Here is a 12,413-nt window from a genome sequence, read left to right on the forward strand (position 1 = left end):
CTTCCAGAGCATAGAGAACATCAAGGTTTATCTCCATGAAAAGGAACTTTGGAAGAAATTTCACGAGGCGGGCACAGAAATGATCATCACCAAGGCTGGCAGGTGGGTTCAGTGCGTAAGTAGGAAGAGCTGTACCCCTCATACACATTGCTTGTATTTAATTACACCATGTATTCTTTGGTTGTTTTGGGATTATGTAATGGATGCCAACAAGCTGACATCTTGCCTAAATTAATCTCCTAACCACCCCATTGTGACCTGCAGAATTTGATGTTTTATGTTGTAAGTTCTGATTCGGACGCACTACCTGGAGTAAGTACTTTAAACTGGGGACATCAGCAGCACACCAAGAGAAGAGCAGGCAAATGGGATTAATGGGAAATCTCCTTAAAAGAGTAGGCACAGGTACAATGGGTTAAAGGCCCCTTTGTTCAATTTGATTCTGCACTCCCAGAACAGAAAATCTTTATCATTTATGAATATTATTTGTGTCATATAGTCGCTAAGTTTAGAGTGTAATGTTCACTAACAGTGTGACAGATGGTGGAATCCGAATTCCTCCCAGCTATTTCACTGCATGGTGAAAAAAGGAACATTGCCCAATATGTGAACTCAAGATCTTGAAAATTCACAGGTTCCTGCCTTTCCATCACCTGTCTCTGGTGTTTTATGGACTCTTGCCCCCACCCACCCCTCTACAGCTTTCATTACAACCTAGATGTGCTCTATCAGCAAGTTTAGATGTAAAGTTCAAAGTATAAAGTATCACTATATACTACCCTGAGATTCATTTTCTTGATGAACAAAGGAATACAGTAGAATCATTGAAAAACTACACACAAAGACCCTCTTGAACCGCAGAGCAGCTTTCAGAAAACCTTTAAACTACTCCCACTTCCATCAGTACTACTGTCATGGAACAACAGCTCATCTTTTGCCTGGCCATTTGTCCTGATGAAGATGGCAGAGTCTGTCATTGAAACGTCCATTATAATCGACTCGTGTATCTGGCTGGAAGCCCGAGAAGAGTTTATTCGTGCGCTGCTATTTGTTTTTCTACTAATTATCCTTTGTGGTCTCTTGTTCTCCACGTCTGTGAGTTGCGGATATTCCGTCTCATTTGATTGCCACCCAAGGTTAAATCTATTTCCTGACCTTCCAAGGTAAAATCATCCTTCATTGCCAGAATTACATCATCGTTTATCCTTACCTGTCCTTTCCAAACATCAAGTATCCAGGGATATTTGGTTTCAGATCGTGCAACCATATCTCTGCAGTTCACTATCACAATTATTCTGCATTTTCAGCATCTGCACTATCACTTGTTTTTCAGAAGGCCTTTGGCTGTTTAACAAGGTAAGACCCATGGTATTACAGGAACGATATTAGCATGGATACAGAATTGGCTGATTGGCAGGAGGAAAAGAGTGGAAATAAAGCAAGCCTTTTCTTGGCAGCCGGTTACTAGTGGCGTTCCGCAGGGGTCTGTGTTGGAACGACTTCTTTCTATATTATATGTCAATGATTTGGATGAAGGAATTGATGACAGTGTGGCCAAGTTTGTGGATGATATGAAGATAGATGGAGGGGCATGTAGTGTTGAGGAGGCAGAGAGGCTGTAGAAGGACTAAAATTAGGAGAATGGGCAAAGAAGTGGCAGATGGAATATAGTGTAGTGATGTGTATAGTCGCGTACTTTGGTAGAAGAAATAAAAGCATCGACTATTTTCTAAACGGGGAGAAAATTCAAAAATCCAAGGTGCAAATGGACTTGGGAGTCCTCATGCAAGACTCTCTAAAGGTTAACTGGCAGATTGAGTCAGTGGTGAGAAAGACAAATGCAATGTTAGCATTCATTTTGAGAGGACTAGAATGTAAAAGGAAGGATGTGATGCTGAGGCTTTATAAGGCACTGGTGAGGCCTTGCTTGGAGTACTGTGAGCAGTTTGCGGCTTCTTATCATGAGAATGATTCCAGGAATGAAAGGATTATTGTATAAGGAGGATTTGATGGTTCTGGGTCTGTACTTGTTGGAATTTAGAAGAATGAGAAGGATCTCATTGAAACCTATTGAATGTTGAAAGGCCTAGATAGAGTGACAGTGGAGAGGATGTTTCCTATAGTGAGATTGTCTAGGACCAGACAGCACAGGCTCAAAATAAAGGTTTGCCTATTTAGAATAGAGATGAAGAGGATTTTCTTTAGCCAGAAGGTGGTGAATCTGTGGAATTTGTTTCCATAGACAGCTCTGGAGGCCAAGTGATTGGGTGTATTTAAGTTGGAGGTTGATAAGTTCTTGATTAGCCAGGGTGTGAAAGATTATGGGAAGAAGGCAAAAGAATGGGGTTGAGAGGGAAAATGGATCAGTCAGAATGAAATGGTGGAGAAAACTTGATGGACTGAATGACCTAATTCTGCTCCCAACTCTTATGGTGTTTATCAAAATTTATATTACTTCCATTTCTGCTGGACACCCCAAAAAGTTTGCAAGTCAAAGAATTATTTTGATGATTGTCTCTTTTAATGTAGGAAAATTGGGAACCAATTTGCAGATAGCAGTCCCCACAGAGAGCAACTAGGTTAATGGCCAATGGTCTGTATTTTAGTCTTATTGGTTGCAGGATGAATGGTCGACTGAAAGAGAATTCTTCTCTCTTCTCTGATCAATGTTGCAGGACCATTTATCATTATCTGAACTCGGTGCAGTATCTTATCCAAAACCTTTCACCTTCTGATAGAACATAGAATACTACAGCACAGTACAGGCTCTTCGGCTCACAATGTTGTACCAATCTTTCAACCTACTTTGAGATAACTCCAACCATTCCTCCTACACAGCCTCCATTTTTCTATCATCCATGTGCCTCTCTAAGAGTTTTTAAAGGTTCATAATGTATCTGCCTCTACCACTATCCCTGGTAGGGTGTTCCACGCACCATGATCTTCTGTGTAAAAATCTTACCCAATGACATTCCACCCCTACACTTCCCTCCAATCACCTTAAAATTATTCCCCCACTTATTAGCTATTTCTGCCCTGGGAAAAAGTCTGCATACCTTAGCAATTAACATTTATTCAACTGTTATTCTGTGAAAAACTCACAGATGTACCCACCCACCAAGACCATCAGCAACATTTGTCTGACGAATAGTCAATTCCGCCTGAGAGATCTCTTTAATGGGCCAACATATAGAATCAGAATCAGGTTTAATATCACTGACATAGTTCATGGAATGTGTTGTTTTGTGGCAGAATTACAGTGCAATGCATTAAAAACTATCTCTATAGAAGATACGTCGACAGATTGTTTAGTTACAGGGGATCTGAGGTGCTCAATCAATCTGCCGGTATCTTCTGCACATTTTACCACAGTAGATATTGCATGGTGAATAGGATTAACTTTATATGTCACATGTATATTGAAACATCAAAACTTACAGTAAAATGTGTCATTTGCTTCAATGACCAACACTGTCCAAGAATGTGCTGGGGGCAGCCCAAAAGAGTTGCCATGCCACGCACCTACATAGCAAGTCCGCAATTTACTAATCCTAAATCATATGCCTTTAGAAAGCCCAATTCTGCTTCTGTGTCTCATGGTCTAAAGCTCACTGTTTTCAGGGGGCTTTACAGCAGGACTAACTCCTCTCCTAATCTGATCTGGAGGGGAAAGGATTGCAGTCAATGGATCAACACTGCAACACTGAAAGCACATTAGGGTATAGATGCATGGAAATTCAATATTTCTGCCAGTTTCACAGTGTAATGAAAAGTTCAGTTACAGCTAACACTGACACAGTTAGTGTTGACAATTTTCATTGAGTGTAAAGTCTGTTCCATTATTTTGCAGATCCATTTAGCAAAATATTTTCAAATAGCTGCAAGGCAGGTTCCTTTAGTTTTGCAATTTTTGTAGTTCGTTCAAGTCAGCAATATTACTTGAGGCAAAAATAATTCACTTTAAACACATTCAATTGACTCAATTCAGCTGCAGATTCAGATTCAGACCTATGTATCATGTATACATCAAAACATATAGAATCAAAATCAGGTTTAATATCACTGACATAGTTCATGGAATGTGTTGTTTTGTGGCAGCATTACAGTACAATGCATTAAAAACTATAAATTACAATAAGAAATATATTAAAAAATTGAATGAAATAAGTAGTGCATAAAGGGAGCAAAAATAGAGAGGTAGTATTCATGGGTTCGATGCCAGTTCAGAAATCTGATGGCAGAGGGGAAGAAGCTGTTTCTTAAATGTTGAGTGTGTGTCATCGGGTTCCCGTACCCCCTCTCCAATAGTAAAAATGAGAAGAGGGCATGTCCTGGGTGATGGGGGTCCTTAATGATGGATGCTGTCTTTTTGAGGTATTGCTTTTCTGAAGATGTCCTCAATGCTGGGAAGGCTGGTGCTTTTGATGGAGCCGGCAGAGACTATAACTGTAGAAATACGCTAGAGTCACAGTGAAATGTATTGTTTGCATTAACAACCAACTCACCCAAGGATGTGCAAGAGGCAGCCAGCAAGTGTCACCGCACATCCTGGTGCCAACGAAATAAATGCCAAAGCAATGGCCTTTTGCTTCTGCATTTAAGAGATAACATGTGTTGTGTGTTCTTGCCTGGAACTCGGATGTCTATGGTAACGTAGTAGAGGACTTGTGTTGTTGTATCACAAGATGAAAAGCCTCTGATCTATAGTGTTAAATCCATTCCTCACTCCATCATGCTGTCTGACCAGCTGGAGTTGCTCAGCATTTTCCATTTTCAGTCTAGTCAAATTAAAATCAATACTGGCTTAACTAGGATCTCTGTGAATGTTATGGAATGATTGTCACTGTCAAAAAAATTACTTACACAAACCAGTGTTAGAATAGATCATAATCCATTGGTGTTCTTGAGTAAGATGATAAGCAAAAATAGGAGGTTGTTGAATTAGAGTTTGATTTTACAAGAGTATGATATCACGATGACTCACATTAAAGGCAGAGGTAATATAATTGCAGATCGTCTTTCTAGGTGTTAAGCTTATAATGTACTTTTGATAATGAAGTGAGATGATTATTGTACATAAAATCTTGTATTGCCTCTTGAATGTGTTGAGTTACTTGGAAAATATTGGGATTGAATGAAATCTGATATTTATATATGCCCCTGCAATATGTTGTTCCGTAGTGTAATTGTATATATATATTGTTTCACATGTTGTATTTTGTAGCTAAAATTTTGCTCTTACAGAACAAAATTTCCCTTCTTGGGGGGAGGTCAACGTTGCTTGGATTAACCATAAGCATCATTTAGGTGTGCCTGGACGGGGCATGGGGATGGTGTCATATAACAAATGGGTGTAGGCTTTTTCTATTGAATTCAGGAGCTTTCTAAAAATTTCTGCAGCTAAGCCATGTAATGGACTGAGTTACCAGCAAGAGAGTGAGTTGAGTTGAGTTAGTTGAAGAGTTCACTAAGCAGTGGGCGTTTCCAATATTTCTCCGTGTCCAGAAGATTGTGATAATTTGCGGCACACAGTGCATATTTGATACGTGACTATCACCTTGTATGATCCATACTCGGACTTCTGGAGTATTCTGTGGCGGCCATTTTTTGTTAATCCATACGTGGGTTTGGGTGTGTTACCACTCGTGTTAGGGAATATTCTGTGACTGTCACCTCATTATCCCTGCGTGGATCCAGTGTGTCATGTGACGTTCACCTGTCCTCTGGAATTTTCCGTGATCGTTACTTTGTGTCATCTTAATGTGTATTTATGAACCCTTCCCCACAGACACCTGTACCTATTCCCGTGGATTCCAGAACCTTCTGGATTGCCATCCTAGGATTCTGCTTGAGTAAGACGTGTGAAGAACTGTTTCCAGACCTCCATAGTTTGTGAGATAAGATGCATTGCACTGTTAATTTTTGGTTAGGGTATTGAAAATATATTTGTTTAACATTAAATCTGTCTGTGGTCTATGGCTGCTGGCATGTAACAACTTACATTTATGTAGCACCTGTCATGGGCTCAGGGCGTCACTGTGCCAGTTCCAATATCTCCTGCCATGTTATACTTCTTTCTCTAAGGCTCCCTCTTTCGACTCTAACCAGAAATGCACTTGAAAAAGAAGGGAATGTTACACTTGGATAGCCTAACAGGGTACTTTCAGTTTAGAAAACTGCATTATCTTTTCATGCTTCTCAGTAAGGTGCAGTAACCACACAGAATGATGGAGGAACTCAGGAGGCCAGGCAGCATCGATGGAAAAAAATTAGCAGTCAAAGTTTCGGGCCTTTCAAGACTGTTTATTCCTTTTCATAGACACTGCCCGACCTGATGCGTTCCTCAGCATTTTGTGTGTGTGTGTGTGTGTGTGTGTGTGTGTGTGTGTGTGTGTGTGTGTGTGTGTGTGTGTGTGTGTGTGTGTGTGTGTGTGTGTGTGGTGTGTGTGTGGTGTGTGTGTGTGTTGTGTGTGTGTGTGTGTGTGTGTGTGTGGTGTGTGTGTGGTGTGTGGTGTGTGTGTGGTGTGTGTGTGTGTGTGTGTGTGTGTGTGGTGTGTGTGTGGTGTGTGGTGTGTGTGGTGTGTGTGTGTGTGTGTGTGTGTGTGTGTGTGTGTGTGTGTGTGTGTGTGTGTGTGTGTGTGTGTGTGTGTGTGTGTGTGTGTTGCTCTGGATTTCCAGCATCTGCAGAAACTCTTGTGTTTAAGGTGCAGTAACTGTTAAATCACCAAACTCATAGGTGCTTGGTTGACAGTTATGAGTTTCAGTGGAAGTTTTCATCTCTGCTGGCATTTATAAAGTGCTGGAGCTTCACTCGGTAACTTTTCAAAGAACTCACCACTGCTCTGTTATTTGACTTACGCCATAACAGGATTTGAAGGCAGGCCAGACATATTTTCAAAAATATATTATGTAGATATTAGTATTTTCTGTCAGTTGCTGTTGTTAAGTTAATATTGAACAGTGAACTTGATTCTGATGCAAACAGCCTGTCAGCTTAACACAAACCAAATGTACATTTTTTTGTTTCGTTTTTCCTCACACTCAATCAAGCTCATATTCATGATATATATGGTGACAAAGTAAAGACAGCTGCAAATATTTCATCACTCTTCCTTTCAAAATCGAACCAGATTACTCTGTAATTGAATGTTACTCAACACAATTGTCAATGACTATGCAAAGCAATGCCATGGAGGTACTGTATACTTAGCCATGATTGGTAACACTGCAGACTTACAGCTTGCTCACCAATGTGATTTAACGGAGTAGTTTTATACTCTTTGCCATGTATATTATAGTACCCTATATAAACAAGCAAGGCTATCTATAACTGCAGGATGCACATATTTCTCAGATTACTGGGGTTCAACCCCTGACCCTTGCATAAGCCACCGTCTCACCTAAAACACACCTCCGTGTTAGTTTAGAATCAGAATCAGGTTTATTATCACTGATATGTCTAATGAAATTTGTTGTTTTGCCACAGTAATATAGTGCAATACATAAAAACTATAAATTACAATAAGAAATATATTTTAAAAAATTAAATTAGTGTAAAAAGAGCGCAAAAATAGTGAGGTAGTGTTTATGAATTCAGAAATCTGATGGTAGAGGGTTATTAGATTTGTCGAACAATATTCTTATGGAAAGAGCTACCAGAAATGGCAGAGGTGGATACAATTATGACCTTTAAAAGGCATTTGGACAGTTAACTAGATAGGAAAGGCTTAGAGCAATATGGGATGAATACAGAGAAATGGGACTAGTTCATATAGGTAACGTGGTCAGAGCTGCCAGGTGGGCCTGAAGAACCAGTTTCCTTGTTGTGTAGTTCTAACACTCGTACAAGGACCTTTGGGACATTTTACGGCATACAACCAATACAACCATATATATATTATTAAATATGGATGTTCCAAAAATCTGCAAATACTATAAGCTATAAATTACAGTGCAATTCACAGTAATGAAACAGATGGAACACTTAAATATCACAATGTAGGAACCAACTGGAACGTCTAAATTATAAACATTCAGGGAATACTGTTTACCTGCTGCTGTGACTCACCCAGTCGAGGCCTGAATACTGGTCCTGATGACGTGTCTTGACCTGAAATGCTGACTCTCCCTTTCTCTGACAGACCCGCTGAGTTCCTTCAGCACCTTGTGTGTTCCTTTGCGTTTGAAGTCTCCATGAACTACACAAACTGATGATCATATTGGGAGCAAAACTGAGAGTTGAGACACAGAACAGCTTCCATCAAGTGCTGAATGAGGACTCGAGATGTTGTCTGACATCAGCTGAGCTTGTAACTCAGTGCAGACGGTACTGCTGGAGTGGTCGGTGTTATTAATGTGGTTCTTGAGTACTTGAAGCCGAAGGTAATAAGAAACAATAAGTGCCATTAGCCAGAGCCAGAGGACATGTGGCGAGGAGTACAAAATCCTTTAAACTTACTTAAAGCTACAAATCTTAAAGTGCAACATTGTTTCTGTCCAATTTAAGGAATCAAAAAGTGATCCAGCTCTTTTTCTATTGGTTCCATAATTTGTTCCAGGTTTTCTTTTTGTAGGATGTGCAGATGTATAAGTGTAGGAACATATGAATTAGGAGTAGGGATGAGCCACTCAGCCCCTCTAGTCTGTTCCATCATTCAATAAAATTGTGGCTAATCTGACTAATGTCTGCTGTACACTCACTGACCACTTTATTAGGCTCCTCCTGTACCTCATACAGTGGCCACTGAGTGTGTGTTCATGGTCTTCTGCTGCTTTAGACCGTCCACTTCAAGGATCGATGTGTTGTGCATTCAGAAATGCTCTTCTGCACATCACTGTTGTAACGTGTAGTTATTTGAGTTACTGTCGCCTTTCTACCAGCTTTAACCAGTCTGGCCATTCTCCTCCGACCTCTCTCATTAACAAGAGATTTTCACCCGCAGAACTGCAGCTCACTGGATTTTTTTTTGTTTTTTGCACCATTCTCTGTAAACTCTGGAAACCATTGTGTGTGAAAACCCCAGGACATCAGCAGTTTCTGAGATACTCAAACCACCTCATCTGGCACTAACAATCATTCCACAGCCAAAGTCACATTTCTTCCCCATTCTGATGTTGGATCTGAACAACAACTGAACCTCAGCTATATCTGCATGCTTTTATTGTATTGAGTTGCTGCCACATGATTGGCTAATTAGATATTTGCATTAATGAGCAGGTGTACCTAATAAAGTGGCCACTACATCTATATTTCACCCCTGTTTAACAAAGTCTAATTTGCTGCCCTTTGAGATTGTAAGTTTGAGATTGTAACTCACAACCCTAAGAGCCTTGGATGGCACCAGGCAAGTCCAGTGATGCCAAATTACATTTAATGCTCATATTGAAAATACCATTTGTGTAATATTTACTGATGCATCTAAGATGCATGAATTGTTCAGTTCACTCACACAAAACCAGAGCTTAACTAGAAATAGAAGGCTACCCCTGCACTAATTAAAAGGGACCAGCATTACTTGATTCATGGCTGGCTACAGCAAGGCAACCATCTTCTGTTAGTTTACAGTTGTTGATGTTCACTTAACACACACAAAATGAATTCCAGCATCTGCAGATCTTGTTTGATGTTCATGTAAATATTTCATCCACCTCACTGCTAAAGACTCCTTCACAACCTGACATCGGACCTGTTGTGTACTTATCCTGCTTCTTCCCCACATCCACGGGTCAGGGACCCCTGCTCCCACCATATTCCAGTCTGACCGCATGTCTAACCTCCTTTCCATGGAATTCTAGCTTAACTGTGTACCTGAGTTCCAACTCTCCATCCCGTGATATCCCGACCCTTTATATTACCAACCTTGATCCTGTGGGGGCCAAAGGCAGAATTTTCAGGCCTGATACTTTTGCACAGTGCGCTATTCTCAACAGAGCTCTGCCGTCAGGGACTGTGCAAAAATCTAGTCCCTTACACAGAGCTGGAATAAAGTATCTTTTTTAGGCACTAAAGAGCTGGTACACATTCCACCTCCAGAACTTGTCAGGGAGGGAATACTTGCATACTTTTAGGTGTTCACCCACATTATATTGGGGTCAGGTAAAGGGAATGTTAGTATATCTAAAAAGATCATTGCCACTGACTGGAAAGCTGGCAACCAACATGAAGAACCCCCACCATCCAGGAAATGTGCTGTTCTCATTACCGCCATCAGGAAGGAGGTAAGGGAGTCTGTAGACACACACTCAGTGTTTTGGGAACAGCTTCTTCCCTTCCACCATCAGAATTCTGAACAGCCCATGAACCCACGAACACCACCTCATCATTTTGCTCTCCTTTTTAACTACATATATATATATTTTATTTATTCCTTATTATAACTTATAGAATATTTTATGTATTGCACTGTGCTGCTGCCGCAAATCAGTGAATGTCACAAATGACATGGGATGGTGGTTAGCACAATGCTTTACAGTCAGGGTGACCCAGGCTCATTTTCTGCCGCTGCCTGACAGGAGTTTGTACGTTCTCCCCGTGACCATGTGGGTTCCCTCCGGGTGCTCCAGTTTCCTCCCACAGTCCAAAGACGTACTGGTTGGTAGGTTAATTGGTCATTGTAAATTATCCTGTGATTAGGCTCGGATTAAATTAGGACATTGCTGGACAGCACGGAAGGGCCAGAAAGGCCTATTTCGTGCTGTATCTCAATAAATAAACATATCAGTGATAATAAATGTGATTCTGATTCTGAATTATGACAGATAATTATGCTGTGATTTAGGCGATCAGGAAGTTAAAGGTTGTCATAATCAGGCAGCTAAATGGAATTAAGGCTGAAGAAGAGATTAGACATAATGTTCGGATTCAGATCTATTTACCACAAGTATGTCAAAACATGCAGTGAAATGCTTCGTTTGTGGTAACAGCCAAGGATGTGCTGTGGGCAGCTGGCAAATGTTGCTACACATTCCATCTCTTTACTGGATGTTATTGAACGGCAGAACACTGAAAGCTTACTTCTCCTCTCTTGCTTTCTGTCCTGACCCTCTAACATGATGCCTTACTTCATGATTTACTTCACTACTAAATAAAATACACAATCTTATTTTTTAATGGCAGATATTCCAAACTCAATGTTCACAGACTAAGTTCATTCATAATCTTAGAAACAGAAAGTAAAAGTTACTTTATGACATTAAATGCATTGCGTTACATATATACATACAAGGTGAACACCTAGAACAGAATAGTTTTCTTGGTTTAAATAAAACTCCTCTGAACTTTTACTCCCAATATACAGTGAGCAGTTCCAGCTTTTATGCCCTCCTGTTCACAAATCTATTTACTGCCCCGAGCAGTCAACTTTTTGATTATTTCAAGACATTTCTCAAATGAGCCAAAAATAAAAGGCATTGGGCAGAAATATCATTAAAACAAATATTTCAAGAAACAATTCAAAAGTCTAAGTTCAGAACTCTCGGTGATTTAATTAGACCAAGGCCATCACATGGGATTTAACCTAATTACATCAGGCAAAAGTTAATCAGAAATTTCAACCAAATTCTCCTCTCAAGTTATGACTTGGCCATTAAAAGCAATAAAAATAATCAGTTCCAAAGTCCCCGAGAATTCAAAATGAAGAGGATTCAGTAATTCGTTTTCAATGATACATAAAATAAATACAGGCAGCTTGCTGATAACAACAGTCCTGTCTGCCCTTCACAGTTTGTTAGTAAGATTTACAGTTCACTGTTAAAATGTCTAGGAGATGGATGAGGATCAGGGCAAAACTTCCTGAGGATAAACAGCGGGTTGAGATGAACAATCTTTGAAAGGAAAACAAGAAAACATCATTGTTTGCCAAGAGAAGCTAAAAAGCGAAAGAAGGACGAAAAGTGTTGCAAAAATTAATAACGTGGAGTTCATGGGTCAGCAGTTGCTGTTGTAAGGAGTGTATGGAGCAACCACACCAGTGTTACCTTCATTAGAATTGAGATCACTGCACCCCAAAGTCAAAGGTGAACCTTGGCCACAGTGGCAGCTGTTTCTGGTTTTCTTTCCTTACCTATGCTAATCCCGCTGAGTTCCACACAGAAAGATCCCGACAACATCCTGAACCAACACAGGTAACAGGGATGCATGGAGTACGAGAGACTTAAGGTACTGGGATCTGGAGCAACAACCAATTTGCTGGAAGTATTCAGCGGGTCAAGCAGCATGGTGTGTGAGTGGGGAAGATCAGGACTGATGCAGAGTTTTCCCTGAAACATTGATAATTCTTCTCCTTCCCCACCAATGATGCTTCCCCTGCAGACTGTCTGTTACTTCAGATTCAAGCTCCATTAACTGCTCTGCCATGCATTTAGATCATTCTGCATGTACTTCAACTCCAGTCATGAGGAAGCCCTTGAATTGA

General features: G+C 40.4%; 1 protein-coding gene and 1 long non-coding RNA gene across 2 annotated transcripts in view; one reads left to right on the plus strand and one right to left on the minus strand.

The window, feature by feature from the left end:
- Positions 1 to 8,206, minus strand: part of LOC140731394 (uncharacterized) — a 54,094-nt gene extending 45,888 nt beyond the window's left edge. Inside the window, exon 1 of the long non-coding RNA XR_012099800.1 lies at positions 8,069 to 8,206. This is a non-coding gene — a long non-coding RNA (uncharacterized lncRNA). The remainder of the gene's footprint in view (positions 1 to 8,068) is intronic.
- Positions 1 to 12,413, plus strand: part of tbx4 (T-box transcription factor 4) — an 89,840-nt gene that overhangs the window by 7,495 nt on the left and 69,932 nt on the right. Inside the window, exon 2 of the mRNA XM_073052897.1 lies at positions 8 to 102. Coding sequence (XP_072908998.1) covers positions 8 to 102 — 95 coding nt within the window. The remainder of the gene's footprint in view (positions 1 to 7; positions 103 to 12,413) is intronic.

This window comes from Hemitrygon akajei, chromosome 8 (genome assembly GCF_048418815.1).
Source record: "Hemitrygon akajei chromosome 8, sHemAka1.3, whole genome shotgun sequence".
In the NCBI taxonomy this organism is placed as follows: Eukaryota; Metazoa; Chordata; class Chondrichthyes; order Myliobatiformes; family Dasyatidae; genus Hemitrygon; species Hemitrygon akajei.